This window comes from Solea solea, chromosome 3 (genome assembly GCF_958295425.1).
Source record: "Solea solea chromosome 3, fSolSol10.1, whole genome shotgun sequence".
Lineage (NCBI taxonomy): Eukaryota > Metazoa > Chordata > Actinopteri > Pleuronectiformes > Soleidae > Solea > Solea solea.
In genome coordinates, this window is record NC_081136.1 from 30,177,143 (window position 1) to 30,202,976 (window position 25,834).

At 43.4% G+C, this 25,834-nt stretch overlaps 1 protein-coding gene across 1 annotated transcript in view; it reads left to right on the top strand.

Annotated features, from left to right (window-relative positions):
- The first annotated feature begins 3,449 nt into the window (after nt 1-3,449).
- pdzrn4 (PDZ domain containing ring finger 4) overlaps nt 3,450-25,834 on the top strand; it is a 36,002-nt gene continuing 13,617 nt past the window's right edge. The window contains exons 1-2 of the mRNA XM_058623526.1: nt 3,450-3,947; nt 24,711-24,982. Coding sequence (XP_058479509.1) covers nt 3,693-3,947; nt 24,711-24,982 — 527 coding nt within the window. The 5' untranslated portion in view covers nt 3,450-3,692. The remainder of the gene's footprint in view (nt 3,948-24,710; nt 24,983-25,834) is intronic.

Below are 25,834 nucleotides of genomic sequence, written 5' to 3' on the forward strand. Positions count from 1 at the left end.
GTAAAAGTCTTTAAGTACCTGACATTTACTGTACTTAAGTATCATAAGTCATTTTCTGATATAAAATGTACTTAAGTATTAGAGGTAAAAGTATTCGAACAAAGTGAGCAATTACATTTTTGAATCTGACTTTTATTGTGGCTTCTTAACAATAAAAGGATAATAGGTACAAGCGAACAACAACATTAAAATGAACCTTCTGTCATGAAGGGTGACAAGCTCTCTCTCTCTCAACCTTCCTGTGTTTGTGGAGCTTCTAGACACACGGTTTATCTGCGCGAGCTCGCTAGCTCACCGGTTGGCCGCTCAGCTGACAGCTGAGAGCTGAAACCCGGCGTCGGGAGTGTACAACAGAAACCCGGAGACGGGAGACCAGAGCCTCGGTGTCGGACACGGTAAACAATGAGCCGCTGGTGTGTTTTAAGTCCACGCGGGGATTGAAATCCACGGCTAACAGCTGAGCGGCTAACAGCTGACGCCACTTAAAACAGCTAGCGAAAACCAACGGGCATTACACCAGCTCCACGTTTATGTGTATCGGAGTAAAAGTACACATTTTATTTAGGAAATGTAGTAAAAGTTGTCAGAAATATAAACAACTAAGTAAAGTACACGTGAGAATTCTACTCAAGTAGCCGCCATGTGGCCCCAACACCTTGATTTCTCATCTCTTGGTTTCAAATCCCACCTCTCCGAAAGTTATTTGATGCTTTTTTATCTTTATACGAAAACACGAGTAAGCTGTCAGCCCAAGTGTGTTATATGGACAGTAAAATAAATGGTGATGGGACATAAATGGACAACCTGGCGATGCCACCTTCTCTCTTTCCCGTCCTTTTCAATGAAAAGTGGAGGAATAACAGAGATATCTCAAGCTTTCAAGAGCTATGCACTATAAACGGTGTGAGTGTGTGTAACTATAGTGCTCTGCACTCATATTTTTACCCTCTTTTTTGTGTCCATCAGCAAATCTGAGCTTACCGTGATATAGCTCCTTTCCGGCAATGTTGCTAATCCTGGACAGAGACTGCAAACATCAGCATCGGTGGAAGGGGCAATGAAAGAGGAGACGGGAAATAAGAAGAAGAGGGGGGAAAGAAGGCAAGAAAATAATTAAAGAAAGAGAAGAAGCCTTAAGTTCATTAGTTTGTGATGTCACCCCCAGGAGTCACTTTAGAGGTCGGGAAAGACGGTGGTGACCTCATCAGAGAGGGACAGAAGTGCTGTGGTAGAAAGGGTTAAGTGTTATCTGGGGGGCTGTATCTGGTTCTGCTCCAGCGCCCTTGACTGAATCACTATGGTCCTTGTACCTGCATGACTGGTGATAAGGAGGATGATGCATCTGTGCGCTCCGCTCATAGTCTTAGCGGTGACGGCTATTCGTCATGTCGCGCCTTCTTCTAACTGGGACTTCTCGGTTTGCTGTAGCAGATATATTTTTATATTCTGTTCACTTTTGCTTCACTGAATGTAGGATTGTTTTTGGTATGTCAAGGAGAACAAATGAAAAGGTACTAACTCTATGGAAACTTTGATTTATTTGTTCCACCAGTTCCATTTTCACAATAAAAGATGCTTTTCTGCATCAACTATTCAAATACATACCCTTTTGTCGGGACCAGGATCTAAACCAGTTTGAGTAGTGCCTACAAATATTTTAAATATTATAAATAATAATATTTGTTTCAGATTTAGACGTTGTTGGACATCTTACAAACCACACTTTCATAATCTGTAAATAACTCACAATGGTCCCTTCGGGAGACTTGGGCACAAATACTCTCATTTCAGTTAAGCTCTTTATTGGCTCACGTCACAAACAAACTTTTTGCACGCGTTGGCACGAAGCCTTCATCAGAGCATTTCCAGTGTAGAGCTTCACTGGTCCATTTAAGCACGAAGGGCAGCACTGGTCCACAGTGGGGAGGTGGACTCGCGTCTGTGGAAACCAGCCACGTTTTCAGGCAAATTATAAACGGGTTATATTTGCATTTTCACCGGATGGTGGGTGGGTACTGAGCTGATGGGTTCCTGTCATGACAGACAATAAAGTGTTCCTAAATCTCATCCTGACACTTCATAGTCTGTGTTTTCGTGTTGTAGCTTGAGGGGAACGAATAAAGCAGTGAAATCAAATTGAGGAAAAGTCTGTGATTCAAACCAAAGTCCTAATGTCGTGAGTGAAGTCTCGGTGAAATAAAGCAGCACACTGACTCTCTCCAGGGCGTTTAATTTTGTGCGGGGACAAATATTTTAAATTCATAGATTCCTGTATATGCGAGAGCATTATCTGGCATCAGCGTTGGCAGGCTCCTGCCGAGCTACTGTATGATGTGCTGCAGTCGGTCACCCGTCAACGCTGTTTTGCAGACGTCAGTCAAACGCTGCCAAGGCGCTCGACTGATAAAACCATACTTTGGGGGAAAAATTAGCTTTTTTTTTACATTCTAAACTAAAACTCTAATGTCAGTCTGACTTTGAATGTTATTTTTTTGGGACTTTTTACATATTAAATAAAAACCTTTCCGCATTACGGTGATTAAACGGGGCTCCATTGTGTTGCTGTCAAATTAGCGTCATCTCTCACGTGAAGGGGTTGTCATGTCATTACTGCTTTTTAAATCCACCTTTACAGCACCTTGCAGCCACAACTCTCCTCCTTTTTCCATCACTCTCCCTTTCCTTTACCCCCCCCCCCCCCCTCCATGTCCTTTTACCCCATAGAGAAGGGGGGGACAGTTGTGCTGGAAGCTAATTTGAAGCCAATCAATACTCGTCTGTGTTTCTTCCTGTGTGTCAGCACAGTCCGGTGCCCTTGTCTAACTGCCGGCACGAGGGAGAGAAGCATCTGTTTTGGTGACTCTCGCTCTCTGACTGTAAATATACGGCAGCCACTGAGCGAGCGCCGCTCCTCCGTCTATTGTACGGAGGGCACGAGGCTATCGGAGTGAATCCAAAATGAGATTGATTCTCGTGCCAAACCCAGTTGTCAAACGTGTGCACTGACAAATGGCCTTTTCAGTAACTTGATTAACTGTGTGGACGGATGGTGTTTTAACTCCAGTCCGTCTTCTGTATTGATTTCTTTTTTTTTTTTTGTGCATTGAAATGTAAAGATTGGGGACAGTAACTGTAATATGCATCAATCTCAAATACACACACACACACACAGATGCAGCACGTCCTTCACTGTGCCTGCATGCAACAGCACTGATGTTCAGATTGTGAATCTGCTCAAGATACGACCAGTCCCCTCCCTCTTCACCCAGCCTCTTCCCTTCAAGAGCCAATGAGGATGCTGTCTATTCATGAGCAGGAGTAGGAGCAAGCATGTGTATTGTGTGTGTGTGTGTGTGTGTGTGCATGTGTGTGTATGGACAGCCACACAGGAGGTGTGTCTTCACCAGCCAAAAGTGTGTGGCTGTAGTAGAGTGTACTCACTCTGAGAGAGGAGGTGGAGGAGGAGAAGAGAGAGAAGGTGCAGTGCTACACAGGAAGAGTTTGGCCAGGGATGCGAGTGAGATTCAGGGCAGAGAGGAGCCAGGTGCTTTTACTCATCTCCAGGCTGATCTCTTGATACAAACACACACACACACACACACACACACAGCCTCGCATCTATAGCAGTAAAATGAAATGCACAGGTCTGAGCTGTGCTCCGAACGACAGAGCGGATCTTTGAGGAAACACGGATGAGAAAGAGGTGTGGGGGAGCCAAGGAAGAGGACCCCGAGTGTGTTTTGCCCGAGGGGGAGCTCTCTCTCTCTCTCTCTCTCTCTCCCACTCTCTCTCTCTCACACACACACACACCAACACAAACTGCAGACAGCAAACACACACTCCATTGGGCACTTAGCACCGTTTCCCTGACAACTAGAATGGGCTGCAATTTGTGCACCTTGCAGAAACGGGAGGAACACTACAAACTGCTGTATGAGATCGCACAGGTAAGTGAGACTGAAAGGAGGGGGTGAGAGAGGTGTGGTGTGGTGTGGTGTGGTGGGGTTGATGAAGAGCATCATCACTGTGATAAGCTTAATGACATGCAGAGGCAATGATGGGGAAAATGACAGGAGGGATTTGTTGTCTGGAAATAAGTGGATTTCCCTGCAGTGTGCAAGGATGGTGAGAAAAGGAAGGAAGGAAGGAAGGAAGGAAGGCTGAGTTGGGAACCGGGAGGGAAAAAAATAATAGATACATGAGGGAGATGTACAAAAAAATGAATGACTTCCTACAGCAGCCAGGCTGAGAGCGTGTCTGTGTGAGAGAGAGTGAGTGTGTGTTGCTCTCTCCATCAAAGTGAGTGGAGCTAGTTATTTCTCGGGAGATGTGAGAACAAGTTCAGCTGTTCCCTCCCCACGCTGGCTCCGGGGGGATTCATCACCACGTCTCTTCTGCCTGTGAGAGAAAACACTTCAAAGAATAACGGGGCAGATGTGTTCTGCCATTTTTTTCTTCCTTCTCTGTTGTCTGTCAGAATTGGACTCGACTGTCAGTTGTTGTTGTTGTTGTTCTTCTCCTTCTGGGCATGATTGTGTTGCCGCGGTCATGTAAAGAAAACCCGTTTTAAAGCTCTAAACGTACGGGCAGAATTGACATGTTTTATTTTTGACAACAATCACACGGTTCTTTTTTTTTTTGGGCAATAAAACGCCGTGAATGTGTAACTTGTCATCTTGTACTGGGCTTGTCTGGAATGTGCAGATTAGATATAATATCTACTGATGCTCTACACAAACTTTATCAAGGTTTAGGTGCTTCTTCTGTCCAAGTCGTGAAAGATGTGGCAGTACAATCGTGTGTGTTGGGCTGATAGTATAGGAAACACGTGCTCTGGGTTCCCTCTGTTGTTGGAGTACAGTCCAGAGTGAATGCCGGGCCAGCAGCAGCAGCAGCAGCAGCAGCAGCAGTGAGGTCTCATTCATCATTTAGTATCTTACACTGTTACAGACAGCAGGGTAAGAGGATACAGCATAATGAGACTAGCACTGCTGAATACCTCCCTTTTTTAGTTTTAACGTAGCATCCAAAATATCCATTCCCATTAGAAATGTCTCGAACTTGAATATTTTTTTCGCTCTAATAATATAGAGGAGGATGTCTGTGTTGAGAGGAAGTGAATACACTGCATGAAACAAAGGGGTCGCTGTACAGTATAGTCCGCTATAGTTCCGACAGTTTCTATTCTATTTGGCATGGCAGAACAACAGATGTGTCCCATATATGTGTAACTACACAACAAAAACCAACAACCTTATGGTTTCCTCCACTCTATTACTGCACCACACTGTAGGTGTTCTGGCACAGTGGCACACATTTAGGAGTAGTTTGTGTGAGTGAGCACAGCCACTTACTGTGTGTGTGTGTATGTGACAGTCAATGAACACCGATGGTTCTCATTACCATGTGTGAAAGAAAGGCAGAGAGAGGGAAAGACAGAGAGAAAGGAAGAAAGAAAGAAAGTGTGTCACTGTGACTTTGTCCCAAAACTCCGAGCTGAAGGGATTGTGCAAATCCAGAGAGACTCCTCGACAATCCCTGTCTTTTTCTTCCCTTTTTTGTCATTCCAAACTAATTTCTCCCTCGTACTTTTCCCCCTTCTGTCACCTTCATTAGTGCAGCTCTCGCTCTGCCTTTCTCCATTTCAGCAATCTGTTTCCTCTCCTCTCGTCTTTTACGTTCACACACACACGCACGCACCGCTACATGTACATGAGAACGCCACCAGCTCATTATACCAGTCAAAAAACCAAAGGGTGCCAATACAGGTGCGTAGCTAAAGCTGGGCAGAGCAGGTGTGTAATGACACTCGACGGGGGGGGATTTAAGGAGAGCGTTCAAGTTCTCCAGGGCTGTGTTTCAATTTTCCGTCTTTCTCACGCTTTGGTGTGACCAAACTTGACGTTTACTCGATGCTGTCGCCTGTCGTCTTTCAGTTCCTCTGGTTCATCTGGTCCATCATATTGTTTAAATAAGTCTCATATGGGTCACATTTGAATGCTTTATTAGCCTTGTTAGTGAGACATTGGTCTCAGTATGAAGGGTCATGCACATGCTGTACCCAGAAAAGAGTTTTTAACCAAGTGCTAGTCCGAGCTGCTGAGATGACTGACATCGCTAAAGCTTCAGTGAATGAAGTAACACATTTAAACTATTCACAAAACATCTCTAAAGACATGGCCCCTTTTGCCCCTCACCCCAGGTTTGCCCTTAGTAGAGAAATGAGAAAGAATGCCCGGGTGAATCCTCTCAACTGATTTGCTTCATCTGGATGATTTTTAGAGGGATTTAAGCACGGTTTGACCTACTTCTTGGCCTCATTGCATTTAAAAAAAAGAAATAATGTCAGTGCAACACAGTATGAAGGAATTATGACCCATAGATAAGTTCTTAAAATCGGTGCCCCAACTTACTACCCTGGCCCTGTCTTGTTTAGCCCTAACCCTAACCCAACCGTGGAGGGCAGGTTGGCCTGCAGAGATCTCCACTGACGATAATGTACTTGATGCTGCATGTGAACAGACCCTAACAACGTGTTTGTAGGAACAGCGTGACAGTAAACCAGCATGCGCGCCGAAAACCAACCGAGCTTAATGGAACTTAGCCGTCGCTATTTGATCATTTACACCTGTGCGTTTCCTACTGTGGCCTGTCGTAACGACTGCTGTGCAAGGCTTCCAAGTTTAAATTAGCGGCCTTGACCAATAGCGAGCTGTCTTGATGGTACCATTAAGGGAACAGAGCCAGAAAGCCCAGTGCGGCCATTTACTACCGTGGCTTATTAGCTGTGGCTCGCCATTCAGTTTTAGGCAACTGTCAAGGAGATGATTTGCAGGTGGTTATGAGACAGGGGTAGATGGTTGGACTTATTGCACCATTAGCGCCTAATAGCTACTGACAGACCATCTTCCAATATGACACATTATTGAAGGAAATAATGTACAATCCTGGGAGCACAGTGCCAGAGGACGCTGGAAACTAAATGGCCCAGAAGCATGAGGAGTGACTCGGACTGTGAAGTGTTTCTCGCATCTACAGCAGTATCCCCTTGTCAACATACTGCTGTGATTTCACCTTCCACAGTGGGAAAAATGTATCTTGATACATACGGTCGTGTCAGGGCCTGGACATGTGCGGCGTCTTTCGTTCTGAAAAAGGAACCCAGTGTATTTCACGGGGCACCATTTCCAATTTTCAGCCAGCAGACTCTGCCCCGGCCTCTCCTACATCACAGTGACTATCTCTGTTCACACAGCTGCGCCGCTGTGACAGGGCTGCTGGAGGCTTGACCTCAGCTGCCGAGCGGGCCGCTGACAGATTTATGGCTCTCATCAGACCACTTACGTCGGTCGTTTGGTTGGTGATTTTGCATGTATGCGTCTGCGTGTACAGCCCTGAACGTTCACCCATTGTGTGTGACTCCGGGGCTCCGTCCAGGCTGTAACAATTGCGCTGCATATTGCGCTTGAGGCTTTGTTAAATTGTCCCAGAGCCTCTGGCCTTCAGACCCTCGGGTGCTTTTTTTGTTGCAGCATAAGTTAGCGCCATAAAAATAAACATATCTACACAAGAGCCACTTACTAGGAGAGATTGGCCAATAAATTGTTGTGGCCAATAATCTGTTCTGTTTTTACGCAGATGCAGATCACCACACTGCACTGATGCTCCACATCCATGGTTGCTATTGGGTCGTAGCAAGCCTTGCACAAACTGCAGGTCAATGACCATATTTGCTTATTTAAAAGTCACTTTTCTCCTTTGTACAACTTTATGGAGACTCTAAAATAGCACTCTTTAGAGCAGGTGTATCAAACTCATTCTAGTTCAGGGGTCACATGGGCCGTACCAGTAGAATAATGGCGTAATAACCTGTAAACAACAAGATCTTCTTTACTTCTAATGAAGGCCTTTTTTTTTTTACAAACCGTATTATGAGCAACCTGAAATTTGTTGAGAAAAATAAGTGCAATCTCAACAATATTATGTAAAAGTTTATCATTTACACATAACAACTTACAGATCACAGTGGATCGACAACAGCAGGTATCTGAAACTGACAAATATAGTTTTTCACATTATGATTAGAGTGTAATCATAATGTGAAATTTTAACAAATTCATCCCACGGGCCAGATTGGACCCTCAGGTGGGCTGGTTCTGGCCCTCGGGCCATATGTTTGACACCCCTGTTTAAGAGAGTGTCTATTCAGAGTTTGTTTTATCCATGCAGTATTTGACAAAACATGGTTTATTTTTGTCTTTTTTTGAAATGTTACCATTAATATTGTTATTGCTTTATAAGTATTTCACTTCTGGTTTTTTTCCTTTTGGAATTGGGAGTTCGGTGTTATTGGCTGATTGATTGACTATATTTTAAATTTCCTTCATCCTATCGGCATTTAAACATGCAATATCCATCTACCTCTCCTTAATACCCCTTGTCTTATATTTCTTTACCCCATAATAAAGGCCATATTTTTTATTGATTCGAAAATGTACTGACTCAAAACAGCAGCTAGTTAATGAGGCAGCGGCGCAAATCTACAGTATGTAACGATCAGTCCTGATTATTGACTAATCAGAGGATATCACATATGTTGTTGTGGTACATAACAACATAACATAACGAGGCCAGGTCCTTGATGTGTGGGGGCCTGTCCTCCGGAGACAGATGCTGTGCCACATGTCCAGCCTGTGCGACAGCATGGAAGGGGCTAGACTGACAGCCCTTCTTCCCGCCACCACCTAGGGTGTCCTGAGAGTGCCACACAGAGCAGGGGACGCCGTGGTCAGACCCACACAGCCGTCACCTCCATATGTCCACTTCAGTCCTGGGCGATGACTTCATCCAGATTAGGGAAAAACAAAAACATGTTGGTGCATGGTGTTTGCTCACGCCGTACCCCTCTGACTTGCTGCGGCAGCCGTATATTTCGAAGCTCAGCTTTGGCCTTTGAATCATCTCCGTCATCCAAGAGTGACCATGAAAGAGAAGTAGGAGCTTGAAGTGAGATCCTTGTTCTGAGTTAGGGCTGTAACATGTGCTCCATCCCCAGCAGGGGATGAAGAAATGCGATACCACCTGACTTAGCTGTCCATTTATCAGAGAAGCACACCACACGGTCCTCTCTCTCTGTCTCTGTAATGGGGTTTTGAGCTTTGCAGAAAACGTTGGGTGAGTTGACCTTTCCAATTTTTTCAGCCCAACAAGTTGTTCCCCTGTCTCTGCGGGTCAGTGAGTTTGACCTTTTCACCTGTGAGTGTAATTCCACGAGATAAGTCTCTCTCCACACACACACAGATAAAGTGTGTGGTTTTGTATCGCGTGATAAACAAAAATGACAGCACTGAAGCTCTTTCGTCGTCAAAACGGTGATACTATAAATAAGAGAGTGACATTGCTTTTAATAAAAAAAAGAGTATGCATGAGGTCCCAAATAACAAACAGATAATGCTTTTATATGCCCAGAGGTGTGGAATAATAAACTTGGGCAATGATGTCCCCCCCCCCCCCAAAGATGTCGAGCGTTATGGAGATGAACTCTGCTGTTGAACACCGATCATCTGGGGTCTTCCATCATGGTTATAGCAGCTCGTCGGAGCACAAGCACGGCGATAATGATTCATGATTTAGAGGTGCATATGGCCTCATCGTCGGCTCAGTGGGTTGCACGTCTTCTCGTCGTCAAAGCAAAAAAAAAAATGAATGCAAACAGGAAACGGAGGGGGGGATTACTCATGTCAGGTTAATGCCAGGTTAACTGTGGAAACAGCGGCTTAGTGCTGTTGTGTGTGTGTCTGCGGTAGATTAGTGTGCGTAAATAAGGAAGTGCGAGAATCTGGTGATGCAGTCATATTCCGATACAGCGGGTGATGATGCTCATCATAAAAACAACGTATATATATATATATATACATATATATATATATATATATATATATATATACTGAAAGAATCAGTGCAGTATCATGTCGTGAAATATTGTGATTTTCTTATGTTTTTTTCAGTGTGTTGATATTTTCTTACACCCTGAGCGTATAAAGAGTAACAGAGGATGACAAAAGCTTGTTGTCTGTCTCATTGGCTGTGAGGAAATACATACACACCATTTTCTGGCATGTGCGTACAGTGTGTGTGTGTCAGATAGAAGGGGGGGGGGGGGGGGAGATCACAAAGTCAGTGCAAGACCGGTCCGGCATAAGGAGGGGGGGGTTGCAAAGTCGCTGTTTCGCTCCACTAGCCAACAATCCCCCTGCTTTGGCTCTGATAAGCCTGGGTTGAAAGCCCTTTCTTTTGGGTGGAGTGACACTTCTCACCCCTACCTCCTGTTTCCCCTTCCAAACACGGCAAAAGGATGGACACGTTAAGCATGTACACACAACTGCGCGGCAATGTCAGAGGCAGATATGGCTATTTGCACACGCCGCCGCGTTCTTGTTAAACACAGAAAGGGTCCGTCCATTCATCACCTTTTCACAGCGTGTTTGTCCCTTCTTCTTCTTCTTTTTTTTTTTTTTTTACGACTCTTTAAAAATGTCACTCAAGCTCTCGGCGGCAGACAAGAGGAACTTATCAGTTGTTATCAGCCTCCAGCCGATTACCATACTCACCGATCGGCCAAGTGGCCTGGCCAAGACGATAGGAAACAGAGAGGGTGAGGAAGAGTTGAGGGAAAATGGGAAGTTAAGGGGGGGAAATGAGGGTGAAAGGTAGAGGGATGTGACAATAATATAACAGGAGAGAGGAAAACAAGTGCTGTGCCTTTTAAATTTGGTCCCAAATTTGCTTTGATTGTCGACCCCACCCTCTCCAAAAACCCTGAGCTCACCTTCCTCCTTTTTCCTCCTTCTCCTCCTCCTCATCCTCCCATTACTTATCAGTTGCCAGACACAGTTTCAAGTCTGTTCCGTTCCACTGCCCCTGTCTGTCTTGTTGCTGCTCGTCACTGTCTATGCATCGCACTCATTAATACACTTTGGCGTTACCCTGCATCTTCAGCGGTGCCACAGATTGTGTGGACCCCGAGAAAAAGAAAGATAGTGATAGAAGGCTTGGAGGCAGCCTGTCATTCATGTGTGGGAGTGAGAGAGAGAGTGAGGGAGTGAGGGAGAGAGGGAGGGGGGTAATTTTGTCAAGTATTATGTGGTTTGAAGCCAACCTTGTGTTGGAATAACCTAATAATAATACACCTTATGGCCTCACACCGCAGGGCTATTTTGTCAGGTTACACAGATGTCAGGATTAATTCACCTGGAGCTGTTCTGGACAAGTTGCAGGCATTGTGCAAAAAAAAAAGAAAAAGAAAAAAGAAATCCCTACTTATTTATCTATCCCCGTAGCTTTGGGGAAAGTACTAAAACCAAACTTGTGACACATAAAAACCCTTTAATATCCTCCACACGAGCATTTTCTAATATAGCGCTTTTTACCCAACTGCTATCAACGTAGTAAATTGTGAAATCTCAGTTCTGAGGTGTGAAATATAGTCTTAATATAATGTGGGCCATAATCTATGCAGTGGTGTAATAATAATCCGGGCTGGTTAGCAAGACAAGACAAAGAACTTCCTTCCTGGCTCCGCTCCTCTCTGATTATGTGGTTTTAACTCTCGTGTTTGTCTTAAATGATCTATTTCTAGTTCTCGAGGTGTCGCAAACGTTTCTTTTGTTTTGCTGCACAATAACAATCAGGGGCTTGAATCTTGTATCTGTTCTCACTTGGCAGTCACGGTGCGACGCTCATGTGAGACCAAATGTCACTTTTACTATAAAAAGAAAACCTCCTCTCACTCTTTTTTTTTTTTTCCCAGTCTGCCAAGAATTTCTCCATCATGCATCATTATTAGAGGGGGGAGGGGCCGTTTCTAGCAGCTATGTCGAAAGAACATTTCTGTAATTTCGGCGACAGCTGACGACCACCGCGACGTCTGGTTTGCCACATATTGTCGAAGGCGAGATTATTTCATGAGAAGTGTGTCTCGGAGAGGCGTGATCTCGGCGCTTGGAAATGCAAATGCAGTTGTTGTGTCACTGCCAAGTTTGTTTTGAACCCAGAGGGGTTGATGCCGGGTCCAGGTGGTGTAAGGAGGAGATTTGGTTACCACAGGGTGAGGGTGTCGAGTTCCCTCTTAACCAACTTGGGTTTAGTCGTCATTAGGCACTTTCAGAGTCTGGCGTCGAGTCCAGTTACAGATAGAATGACACCAAACCATCTGCATAGTGGGGGGGGGGGGTTATTACATTTAGCGGGTGTAACCATAAGCCTTGTGTTGATATGGGAAATGCCCTCAGGACTGAGAGTGGCCAAAGCATTGGATGGATCTCTGTTGTTGTTGTTATTCACAAGCAGATGCACATTAGATCGCTTCTTCGTCGCGAATGAGATAAAGTAAATGTTTTTGAAATCTGGATGAATGTAGTCAGAAATTAATGAAGCATAACATTCAATCATTAAAACATTTTTCTTCTGTTCAGGAATGCAAGTAAACAACTTTAATTTCTTTATCTTTATCAAGACATAATGTGTGTTATTATTTTTTTCTGTTTTTTTTTTTTTGGTAAAACAGTCCATTTCAAAACAAATTTCAACAAATATCATTTCAGTTAAAGAGCTTCTACAAACTGGTGTATTCACCAGTACAGAAACATAAAGGAATATTAATCTAGGGCAGCTGTGGCATGTGTTTAAACATTAAATAACAGAACGTGCTGCGTTTGCAATAGAAAAGGACATCCACACTTTGTTATTACCTTCCAAAAAGATGCATTCAACTATATCTCCTGGTTGAAAGTCTATTAGGACACAGTGGCACTTTTGTCATAGCTGGTGTGCAAAATATCAGAGGAAAGCAACATTTACATCCTTTTTAAGTCCACCTTTTTAAAAGGTGTGACTCAGACACACACAATTAAGGCATTCCGCGCGTCATCATCGTCGTCATCGCAACAACTTGTTTCGGAGACCCATTTTTTAGAGACAATGGCCTAATTTAAAAAAGTCAATCAGGGACTTGACTGTAGTCACATATTATTACCAGACTGATAAATCCACTGGCGGCGGTGGTGGATGTGATTAGCCATTCACGGTGTGTTCACTGTGAACACAGCTAGAAGTCTTGATTGAAGGTGGTTGAATGAGAGTTAAATTGCACTTCATGTGTGTCTCTCACTTAACTAGCCAACCATGCTGCTGAAAGAAGGTCTTTTTTTTTTTGCACAAAAACGGCTCTTTTTCCCCCCTCGTTCACAGTCAGTGGAGTGTTAAGTCGTTTCCTTTCCTCACCAAAGGGCAGACTAACGAAGCTTCGTGTTATGAATAATGCTAATGGATTAGGTGCTTCCACTGAGCATAAATGTGTATATATGTCACTTGAAAATGCAAAAAGCAAAGGTTTAGTAGGAGGCTCGAGGAAAAAGAAACTTCTGGAGTTCACAACCAGGATTTAATTTTATGCCAAAAAAACAGTGCATAAATCTTTGATTTTCCTGCTCCCCCAGCAAAATGTTTTCGCTTCCCAAGCTTTAGCATGTTTTGCTAATTATGCCCCTGCATCTAGAGAGCAGGTCCTTTGCTTTTCTTTTCTTTTGCCTTTAACCAAGTTTGTGCTCATGTGAAAAACGATTCACAGCAAGATTACATCCACCGGGGGATGCCTCATTTCTGAATGTGCGAGTTTTCATCACGGCATGATCACTTACACATGGTGAAACTGTAACATTACCAACTTGGTTCTGTTTTTCAGTTTCATAATTATGAATATGCAAACTACTTTAAGCGGCAAGATATGCTAAATGGTTAGGAGTGTATTTTTTAGTTTAGTGCGTAAAACAAAAGGCATCTATCTTCCTCGTCCTTTAGGTTTTTTCCTCAAATGACAGATGAAAGTTGTGTTTTTGTTTGTATTTATTGACTTAAAGGCCCAGTGTGTAACATTTAGGGGAGTTTATTTGGCAAAAATGGGATACTGTTTAACCATTAGCATTTTTGCATAACTGTGTAGTTGGATTTTTGATGATGTAGCATCAAGCTAGCATCAACACATCATCAGCAGGGTAAAACTAACCTGTCTCGCGACGTAAACAATGAATATGTAAATGACTAAACTAGCAGGTGAATAAAGTATGACGACTAAGGAACGTAAAGAAATAATCCAACTAACCTCACTACAAACCTAATCTCAGTGTGTCATGTATTCTATCAAGCACTTGGTGGTGATTCCTGTCGCCTATGATTGGCAACCTACATGTGACCTCTGTGACATCTGTCGACAATAAAACGTACAAATAAAGCCACTTAGCTGCTACAGTAACACAGGTTTTGTTGTTCACGGTTCTCATACAGAGGAGTAAACACGTAACCTCTTTGTGAACTCGGCCGTCCGGATGAATTATGTGGGTCTAATCTGTGACCCCCGAGAGCCTAATTCAAACTCATTGCTGCTGTGTGTTGAGGGGCTGAAGGCGGTGGCCACACCATTGTTCAGTCCAGCTCAGGGGGCTGTTGTTTTAATGGCAGATGGGTGATTAATGGCGATCTAATGACTGTGGGGAGGACACGGCGCAACAATGGAGTCCTGATACGTAGCGGGCTAAGTGCGATAGTCAGTCGAAACAACTATCTGCATGGTTGCACACACACAAGGACAGACCCGCGTATAAAAAAAGCCCACGCCAAAACATCCCATTAATCTCCATACACGCAAACACATTTATATGCACGGGGTGCAAGCTCGTGAAAGCGACTGGTCGTGAATCGCCCGGAGAGGAAAGTTTTGCCCGTCATCCGGCGTCAGTTGCGCCCCGGTCTCATCACGAGCAAAACAAACGAGCAGAATTCTCGACACCGTCAACCCCCCAGTGTGACAAAAGAAGGCTAATTTATGCATTGGCAGCCTGGTGTGCGAGGAAGAAGAATGTGGCAGCGGAGCTGGATGCTCACTCGCGGATTGCGGTAATTGTGATTTGGTTGCTAGGATGTTGAGGGTAATGAATGTCTTGTTGATGCAGTTTGTCATAACCCGTGCCATCCGTGGCTGCTTCAGGACACAGCGCCTATTAGTTAAACACAGACACATTGGTCCTGCCATGATGTATGAGCTCGTCATTAGGAGGGCATTAGTCATTTTATGAGAGAAAACGAAGAAAACTGCCAGGCGGGTCAATGTTGGATCAGATTGTGGGAGAGGTAGAGTGAAGTACACCAAGACTTCACGGCATAACCGCTTGAAAGAAATAATGTTTTATCCTCACTGGATTACCGAGCAGGAAACTGTGTGTTTCCCATGAAAGTATCATGAACACACACGTCCTGTTGTGTTTGTGCAATGAATAAGAGAAAATACTTGTACAGTGTGAAAGAATACGAGAGAAATCTGTACAGGAAGTATCTGTATTCATGACGCTTAATTGAAAGGAAGCCTGCCTTGCATAAAGAGGTGGCACAAAGAGCAGGAAATGAGATGGTTCTTAATGCGTTCACTGACGGATGATAACCTTTGATTTCTCCCCACTTACATCAGGAATGGCTGCTTGGAATGACAGTCACAAGTCAACAGTCTCTGATGTCTGCATGAGTGTTTCGACTACTGACGGTGTTCCGCTGGGGTGGGGTGGGGTGGTGTGGGGTAGGGGGGGGATAGACAAGAGATGGAAAACCTCCAGAGACGCACACAAGAAACAGACAGGTATAGAAACGCAAAGTGACACAGTGTCTGTTTTTTAAAGGGCTGGTTATACGCTGATATACTGATTTTTGAACTGAAGCCTGACAACGACAGACGGGGAAGACAAAGAAAACAGAGAATTAAGGCAAAAAAAAGGATGCCATATGATCAGATCAAGAAAGGAAAAGATTCAGTTTAAAAATCAACAGTTCTTCATTTACAACAATGAAAAAAAACGATGTCACATCTGGTTAAGTTTGGATTGTATTTGAGTGCTCGATACAAGGACAATACTGTGAAACCACTACAAAATAAGTCCATGAACAGTCAAATAGTTGTCTTGTTTATTTTTCTTTTCAGTTGCACAAAAAATATGAAAATCCTGACTTTGTGCCACTGGAACATATCATAGTCATATTTTGTCTCAGTATTAAGTACACCAATTTACTGTGGTTAGAACATTTAGCTATTGATAATAACATTATAGTGATACTTACAATTAGATATATACTGTACATGTACGTGAAAACATATGTCGTTGTCTTTGATTAACAGGCTCATCAACATACAAAGGAGTGGAATTTGCCTCCTGAAGCTGAGTTAACAACTACTAAACACTGGGCACAATTGGTTCATATTGGCAAAACATCCATCCATCCATTTTCTACCGCTGTCTGGCAAGTGGGAGGTAATCTTTTGTTTTAGTCTCGGGGAGCCGCCAGTGTACGATCGGCCACGGAGCAGGAGAGTCAATCTTTTTCAAGGACACTTGAGCTTTGCAGGCTCCACGATGAGTGGCTTCATACCTGGACGTAAGCAGCTGGATGACAGTGTGCCAGCCTCTTACTTTTAGCAGGTAGTATTGAACATGGACACATGGGAGGCACCGAATAAACCTTCTGAAGTCAAGATAGAAGAAACTGAAACAAGTCCGTGCTGTGAAGAGACGTTCCCAGAGGAAACGCAGTCTAATCTGCTGCTTGCAGATACAGTGTGATGTAGAAGGGATTGACCTGAGCGGGCAACTTAACATCCGTCCCAACATTTTTTTTTCCTTTTTTTAATTCACATTTCATGTTGTCATGTGGTCTTCCTCATGCAGAACTAATTGGTTGTTTTTCGCCCGTTGTCGAGGAACCCGTGTCTTTGAAAAAGCGAGAAGGACACTCATTACAGCGAGTGTACTCGCATGGAAATAGATGCAATCACAGGTGCGGACAAGCACATAACCACAGACGGCAAGAGCGCGGCTCAGTGCGATGAATGAGGTTAGGAATAAGAGCAGGATCTCCTTGAACCCGTTGGGATGGCTTATCACACACACACACATGCACATGCACAGTGTGGTTTCCATGATTTCAGAGGACATTTCATGGAGTCTAACCTTAACCATAACTACTTCTCGCCTAACCTTCACCTAACCCTAACCTCATCCTTATGGGGACTTCATATTTGTCCCCCTAAAGAAGACAAGTCCCCATAATGTGACTGGGAAACCATACATAGGTCCCCACAAGGCTAATAATAACTGGAACACACACACACACACACTGCAAGCCACCAGTGCCACCATGAACACAAACACACATCACTTGCTCGCTCTCTACCACAGACTCCTCATCTGATTTGCATTTTTGTTAACACTCTAATTGCCTCTCATTAAATACCTTGTCACTTTGATTAATTGGTGCGATGCCGAAATGTAAAACAGCGGAGCATTACAATGCACGTCGAACCGTCGCAGACAGAAAATGACTAACAAGCCTGCAAAAAAAAGAAAATGAAATAAAGAGATGAAATTTAATTTGGGCACTTTTGAAGTCGTCAGTTTTGTTTTCGTTCTAATTGTGAAGTACGTCTTTTACTGCCTGAGTGAAACACCACAGTGTAGTGCATGATTCACTGTGATCTGAGAATGGTTTCAGTTGTAGACCAGGTACAAAAAGCATGCTATTCCTTTCATATACGGCTACTGAGGTAGCAACCCCCTGCTGCTCCAGCAAAACTGATCACTGGTCACAACTACAAGACAATGGCTGTTGTGGTCACCTGCAAGAGCACTGACATACAGTACATGCTAAAATAGGACAAACAAATCATCTTTGGCTAGATGTAGTTAAAAATGACTGATAACCACAAGAGAGCAGCAATTTACTCCGCACTGTCCTCATGCTCAAGCTTGAAATTGGCGGTTATTATAGTAAATTATATTGTTCATAGCTACTCTCAGGCAAATCTTGAAGCTGTATGGGATTATAACTCCTTTCATGTCATAGAGTATGCTGCAATTGCATAGTGAGCGATAATGACAGTTGTTTTTTCTTGTACAGATCACTTGGATTTGAATTTAGAAAATCTGAAGTGTAGCTAATTAAAGCTAATTGTTGTGTTAGTGTAAACCGAGGCAGCTTTGTGACTTGCACTGAACATTTTCAGGGGATTGTTTTGGGGAGTATTTGAGAGTCCACAAAAGTCACTCTGGTCACTTCCAGAACTTGTTCTTGTCACGTGTCGGTGAGCCTGCATGCGTGTGAACATAACACACAAAGAGAGCGGGCCAGGGTTCTGTCTCCTACATGCTTAACCCAGGCGTCACCAATCACCTGGATGTTCTGGACAGTCTCCCACTGCTTTTGTCATTATGTGAAAGGCAAGTTCCGGAGAATGTCCGTCCACTTCCCAGAGTTTATGTCTGAAAATGGCTTAAGAGATACAGAAGTCCATTAACCGAGAGAAGTTGGCCAACAACTGGAGATGCTGACAGGGCACTCTCCTCCTATGTTGAGCAGCAATCACAAACCCCAGCAGGACATACAAAGAAATCGGCAAGCTAAAAAAAACCTCTTTGAGATTTCCAATTAAACTTGTCTTTTGAGGGCAGTTGGAGGTAAACACAGTAATTAGCTCTCTAGATGAGCAACTGTGTTTAAAGTCTCCATGACATGTCCCCGCCAACATTAAAGCGCTTTAATCATGTTGCTTGACATTATGCCTACATGTCCAGTACACAATCCAACATCAAAAGAGACGTTTTTTCTAATATTCTTGTTGGATTTTAGCAGTGGCTATGCCCTTGAATCTATTTTGCAGTTTTTGATGATTCATGTTGTACTTGGCGGAAGTACCTTTACTTGGGAAGCAGGGTCTTGGTGGCCATGTCAGTGAGATACGTAGCGTGATGTTGCACCGGCGTGCCGACAACGGCATTGAATGCATCACAACAGACAGCAATGGAGGACATCCAGCAGCTGGTTATTTTCCTGCTTGGTTTATGGCTGTTTGTCTCAACAAGATGTCAAGCTTTGTTTGAGAATAGACTGCAGGCTTTGAAGAAACACCAGTTGCAAGAGAGTTGCAACTGACGTGGGTCTAGCTCCACCGTTCCGTTACCGTGGTTCCCCAAGGGAAGGATACTGAAAAATGAAAATGTTGGGATCATACCGAACCAAACAGTTCCACTCGGGGGAAACACACCAGTCGATGTCTCAACTCTTTCGCAGAGATGAGCCTACATTTCAACATTACAACTAATCTCTTTGAGAACCACTTAGAAGCCAACGTGCTAATAAAACAAGCTGTATTCATGTTCCTCCTAATCCTTAGTGGCAATGATAGTCTGCTTTGAAAAAGACAGAGTTTGAAACATCCTGCGTCATTCTGTTCTGCTTGTTCTCCCTGGTTGCTTGTCACACACATGCATCAAAAACATAGTGGTATTCTCATCCCACACAAGGTATGGGTCAATGGGATTCAGCTGACCGAGCATGGCCCACCAGTTGCACAGCCTGCCACTCAAATTTATGGCACTATCATCTCAGCTCCGTTGCACTAGGGTGATATTGCATGTCAGAGACTTTTATTATTGAAATGAGACATTTATGACAGAAAGCCCTCGCCACAGGAGATTGGCCCCCTGAATCATCTCAATGCCGCTAAAGGAGGAGAAGAAATGGGATTTGATTATTGAAGCAAGCCACCTGCGCTTTTTCACTCATCACAATGTGCCAAATTCCATTCATTTAAAAACAAGCCCACTCACATTCAGCTGAAGTTCAGAAAAATCACAATCTGGGAGAAACGTGGCAGACAGCTTGCTGGTGGTGTTGAACACCCTGACTCCTCAGGGGCGGACGAGGTCGATGTTGAATAGGCAGGCGTCTCTTTCTCTCTCTCTCTCTCTCTCCTTGGCAGCTCATTGTTACATGGTCTATTGTAAGCCTGTTCAGTTTGAGATACTGGCGTTATTTGGTCAAACACAGTTAATGGAAACAGCTGCATTGTGGAGCCGTTTTAAGTCTGTTGGGAGCTGATGTCATGTTTTTGTGCTGTGTGTTTGCTTCCATTTGCCCACAATGACACCATATCTGTCGGATTTTAGCTGTGAGGTTGAGTGGTTTCCATCACGCTGTTATCTCGGAGCAGCAAACACACACACACACACACTTGCTCTAATCTCGGGGCTTTCCTTATCACTCCTGTTTGAATGCAAAAGGGGAAACAACATATAGCCATCTTTGGGACCGGATGATAAATCTCTGCAATGCATTTAAAGGTTGACATGAGCCTAGTATTGAGCATATTGCAAGCCTCAGGTCAGGTACTGATTGGCGCTCACTGTGCCATCCCGTCTCAGCACATGTAGCAGCCATTTCCACACTATGGTCCACCAGCAAACCCTCATAGTCAGTGATGTGTGTAATTGGTGCATCACAGGGAGTAGGATTTTACATTAATAGCTGGTGGCCGAGACCCGCGGTCTCCAATACGTTACCTTTAACAATCTGTGCAGAGTTGTGTCAAGGAGTGACAAGTGCGCATGTCAACAAAGAATATTCCTCAATCCTCGCTAACAGAGGAGAAATGGTGACGGAAACCTAGAATCCAACATTTTGACACTGTTTGCAAATGTTTTATGACTAAGAAAACTATCTGAAGTTAAAGCTATAGCTACTAACCTTTCCAGGCCATTCCTGTAAGTCACAAAGCACTTTAATTGTGTTTATCCAACACATTATTATTTGAGTTTAACTACCAACGCTCAGGAAAAAAATGCTGTCTCACTAGATAGCATAAATTAGCAGGTTAACTATTGTTCTGAGAATGGGCCCTAGGCACAGCAGCCATTTTGACATGTTTGAACTAGAAAAGCCCAGGTATTGATCATATTAACAATGGCTCTGTTCCACTCATGTAAAGTAAGTCAGAACAGTGTGACAATGAACCAGCATGTGCTGAGAAACTGAAAAGCCTAAATTGAACATAGCCATCATTAACTTGAAATTTAAATGTAATAAATCATAGCTTACGTTGTACTTTATCCAATTATATCTAGTATATGAAACATTTAATATTTCATTTTTTGGTTATCAAATGAATAAAAACCAACAACAAAAAGCAAAATGTACCTCAAGGATTTAAAAAGATACTAAGTGGACATAGAGCAAGTCATGTTTTCATAAATGGCGGCAGATTGATGACATTATGTACTCACTAAGCACTCATACACACCAACATGCAAGCTACTGTACATTCTCCTGAACTAGTATGCCACCTTGAACCTTGACCTTTAGTAAAGAGTGTTCATACCGACACAGAAGGTCTGGTTTAGGGCTACTGGGAACCATTTTTATTGGCAATGGTAACCTTTAACTTGAAAGGTATATGAAGACTCTGCTAGATTGTTGGTTCATTACAGCTGTCCCTGTGGACCGCCATGACCTTAAACTATCAGACTACTTTTTAGTGCTCTAGTAGAGCTTTCATGGGTTACGTCAGGTGATATAGTGGGTTGATATTGTCTCTCTGTCAGCTTGGTCACAGGACTGAGTGATGAGAACGTGGAACCAGTAATAAAAATGGAATTACCACTCGATATTGATGGAATCCACTCACCCGCACGTCTTGGTACAGATATTGCACTCGCATGTATAGCTCCTGTGCATGCTTGCCCATTTGCACAAACACACACATACGCACAGCTGGAAGGGAAGAATGCACGGTGCGACTAAATTAAACAACAATACCCATGTGGAAGCAGCCTTTGCAAGAATGACAGGAAGTCATAAAGAAAAGGGTGATAAACAGAACAGAATTTGGGCATTTTAATATAAATGTGGATTGCTATGTGACTCATGGTTTAACGTGCATGATAAAAAACAACTAAAAAAGTATGGGACACATATAAGACCATAATATTGAATGTTCCTTTATTTATTTATTTATTTATTCTTTAAATCACTCTCATTTATCTGCTCCTCTTTATCTTCTCATTTGCAAGTTAATCATCCCCACACTGTGTACGTCCGCTTTACAGTACACGTCGGGACAAAACGTGCGACGCACAGAAACCCATAAAGGCTATGTCTTCTAAGCCATTATCGCCAGTCTTTGCCACATCTGCTCGCTATTAATCAGCCCCCAGTTAGTTCATCAACAGGCAGATTGAAAAGAGGAACAACAGCAGGTAAACACTCTGGCAGGTGTCACTGCACAACCACTTCCTGCCTTCCAGAGCGTTCACTCTGATTGGAGATTAATGTGTCCATCTGGACCTCATTACAACTTCGAAAATGTTGTGGAACTTGCTCTACCCCCGCCCTTTTCAGGGATACACAAACTGGATAGTAAAAAAGAGTTACTGTGTCTGGGGCTGTTATGACACACAAAATGTGACACGGCAAGAAAGGTTATAGGTTTGATGTCATTTCCGCCAAAGCCGCAGATGGCAGGATATGCACTCATGGGCATGTCTATAAATATTGTTTATAAGTTCAACTTAAAGGGATAGTTCATGTTTTGTGGTGTGTGTCTGTGTTTGAAGTGTGGTCGGGTGCGCCGACGTATCCATAGACCCACCTGGGAGGCAGAGATTCACCCTCACTCGGTACGTTAACATGCACTGTTTAATCGAGCTAAGGTCATAGTCTGACTAAGACAGGCAATCGGACAACTTGCCAAGTATATGTATGTCTGACTCTCTGTATCTCTTTATAAACGAGTGTGTATTGAATCAGTTTCCTGTTGACCTCAAGTCACACAAACGCAAACAGCTAACAGCAAGATGGATCAAGCTGTGGTTCTGTATGCAGTTTGTATGTCATCCCTTTCCACTTCCGGGTCAAAAACCGTTGAGGAAATGTTGGTGCATGCCAAGTCCAACTCCAGTCAGACTAAGCACATGCAGGAGTAATCGGACTATGAATCACATTATCCAGGTATGTTAGTCCGACTAAAACTAGCTTCATTTTAGTTGGACTATCGTGTTTACGTGACATTAAGAAAACCAAATTACTGTCTTGACTAAAATCGGACTTTTAACATGCATCTGGGCACACTGACTCGTAACATGGCTCCTAGCAGGGACAGAAGGAAAAACAGATTTTAGCCACTTATCAAAGGTTTCACCAAATAAACTCTACACCTGCACCAAAGTCAGGAATTGTCTGACACAAACTTACCAGACAAGGCAGCCGCGTAGACTAGCAGCCTGCATGTTCCGTTAGCTAAAAACACTGGTGGGGAAGAGTGAGCAGTTTACAAACTTCAGGTTTTAGCCAAATGGCTCGTATCTCACGGCAAGAGGAAGCAGCAAACATAACCTTAAAATGCTGTACTTTTAAACAGGCATCGATTTTATTGGGTTAGCTTTTTTTAGTGGCTTGAATCTGCTTTTCCGTCTGTCCCTGCCAACAGCCATGTTATCAGTAAGAGCATCTGTCTGGCTCACAGGCAGCTCCACAGAGGCAGCACCATGCGCTTGACAAAGTGTGTATTAATGTGCTAAAGCCACAGATTGCAACCACACTTCAAAAATACCTGATCGTGATGTCCAGTAAACAACGTGGGGATCACGAAAGAAGACCACACTGCCACTGAAAGAATGTCCCCCTTTCTACATGTCTACTCTAATGAAGAAGCAGACATTAGGGATATGACATTTTAAGATATTCAAAATCAATGCAATTAATCAATTTCAGGGAACGACAGACTGAAAGTGAACTTGAGCAAAGGCATCTTCTGCAGGTCTTTGTAACTGGGTCAAACTAAGTGACAGCGTTTGTGTGTGACTGTGTTTTCAGGCTAAAGTCTTTTTCGAAAAAGTAAGTAGATGCGACTCACTTAAAACATATGCCCCATATTGTCCCACTTTGAAGCTCATTTGCCTAAATCAGTATTATTATTCTATGTCTGATGGGCTTCTGGATAGAATGCAATGTAAATAATGCATGCGACTTAGACTGATTTAAAAAAGAAAATTGGAGCAAAATGGAATGTGATTAAATGAGCTCATTAAAAATTCTTGTGAGACCCTTCGACTAATGGAACACAATATAGAGCCTATATAAATTTGGGAGTAAACGCAAGTAAATTCAAGCACAATTGTGACTAGCTGGTCAGCGATAAAACGTGTTTACGTGCAGGGAAAGTGTTCTGTGTAAAAATAAATAAATAAGCAGAATGTGTAATGTGCTCACTCAATCAAGAATTATAGGAAAAGTGCAGTAAAATACAAAGCACTTAGCTTGACTGAGAGTAATTCAGCCCATAAATGTGGACGCATGGATCACGGGTTTGAAGGAGAAACTGTTTGATACGGAAATAAACATTTTATATAAAAATGGACATCGTCTTCTGGTTTCCGTTGATTGTCAATTTGACTGGTGCCATATGTGACCCTATTGGATGTGTATCAACCCGTGTACTGTGCTTCACTGTGTTGACTGACCTTATAAATCAAGTGAGAATTAGGGTAACTTTTCCTCAAGACTTCCAAGGAATTCTTTTTGCAACCCCTAACTGTTACTTTTATCCTCTTTCCTGGGTCTATTTTTATTATTCATCCTATGTGTAAAACTGGTTATTACTTATATACTCTTATATACTCTATATTTTACAGTAATCATTGCTATTTCCACAAGGACATTTCGTACGGATAGAATACGATTAGTATCCTTCCACTTTCAGACAGACAGCGCAGTGTTTTCCATCCATCATTTTTTTGTCAACAAATCCCTAAAGCCAGCTGCCTCTGTGATCTCTCTATCCTCAGGTGAACGGGCGTGACTTCTCCAAGGTCGACCGTGACGATGCGGTGGTGGAGACTATCAGACGAGACCCCATCGTTGTCCAGGTCATCCGGCGAACCCCCACCAGGGCTGCGCCCGCTGTCGCCCACAACCACAGTGGCGCGCCCGAGGACATGGGCGCCGTTGACGTCTGCACGCAAACAGACATCACCTTCGAGCACATCATGGCACTGGCCAAGCTTCGGCCCGCTACTCCGCCCGTCCCCGACATCTGTCCCTTCCTTTTGTCTGACAGGTGATGATGGCAAACGCTGAATGTACTAACTGTAGTGAACGCATACCAGTTTCAGCCGTGATCGTGTTTACTAAAAGGTAAATAAGTGGAAATGGCACGTAATGAGATCACATGTACAGGTTGGACAATTTATTTTATGGTACTTATTAAGCAGTTGTATCATAGAGTGGAACTCCCCAGCAGAGTTAAGTACTTTGTCCCTGTGATATCATTATGCAGAGCCAAACTCGCAGGCAGTAATTGCTTCTGTGTGCAACATCTATTTTCTTTAATGGGAGCTTTTGTTGGGCGATTAAAAGCCAACGGGCTGATCGAGCTGACATTCTGGCGCGGCATCCATTCTCTGGCTATTAATTGGGCTTTGCTGGGCAGAAAATGAAATCAATTTGTCCCATAAAACTACAAATCTGCCAGTGTTGGTCAATGATTATGGGGAGGCAATTATCATGGTGGCAATTTACAGAGGTCAAGGCTTTCATGGCAGGAATGGGTCAAGTCTACGCCGCTTGGTCAGAGTTTTGTCACGGAATGAGATGCACATTGTGAAGAAATACTGGATGTCAAATGACTATGCATGGGCCAAGGGAGTCTCAGGCGACTTAAATCCGAGCAAGCACTCCATAAAAAACAAACTGCATGAATAGTTTTTAAAGGTTTGGTGTGTAACCTGTCGAAGGGAGAAATTGAATATAATTCTAAAAAGTATGTTTGCTTTTTTTGTCGCCTTGATTTGGAGAGGCCGCCATCTTGTGCTGCTATAGTTCTACAGAAGCCTGAACAGACAAACCAGTTTGAGAACTCATTTTTGGAAGTTAAACCTGCTTAAGCAAACAGAGACGAGTGACATCCTGT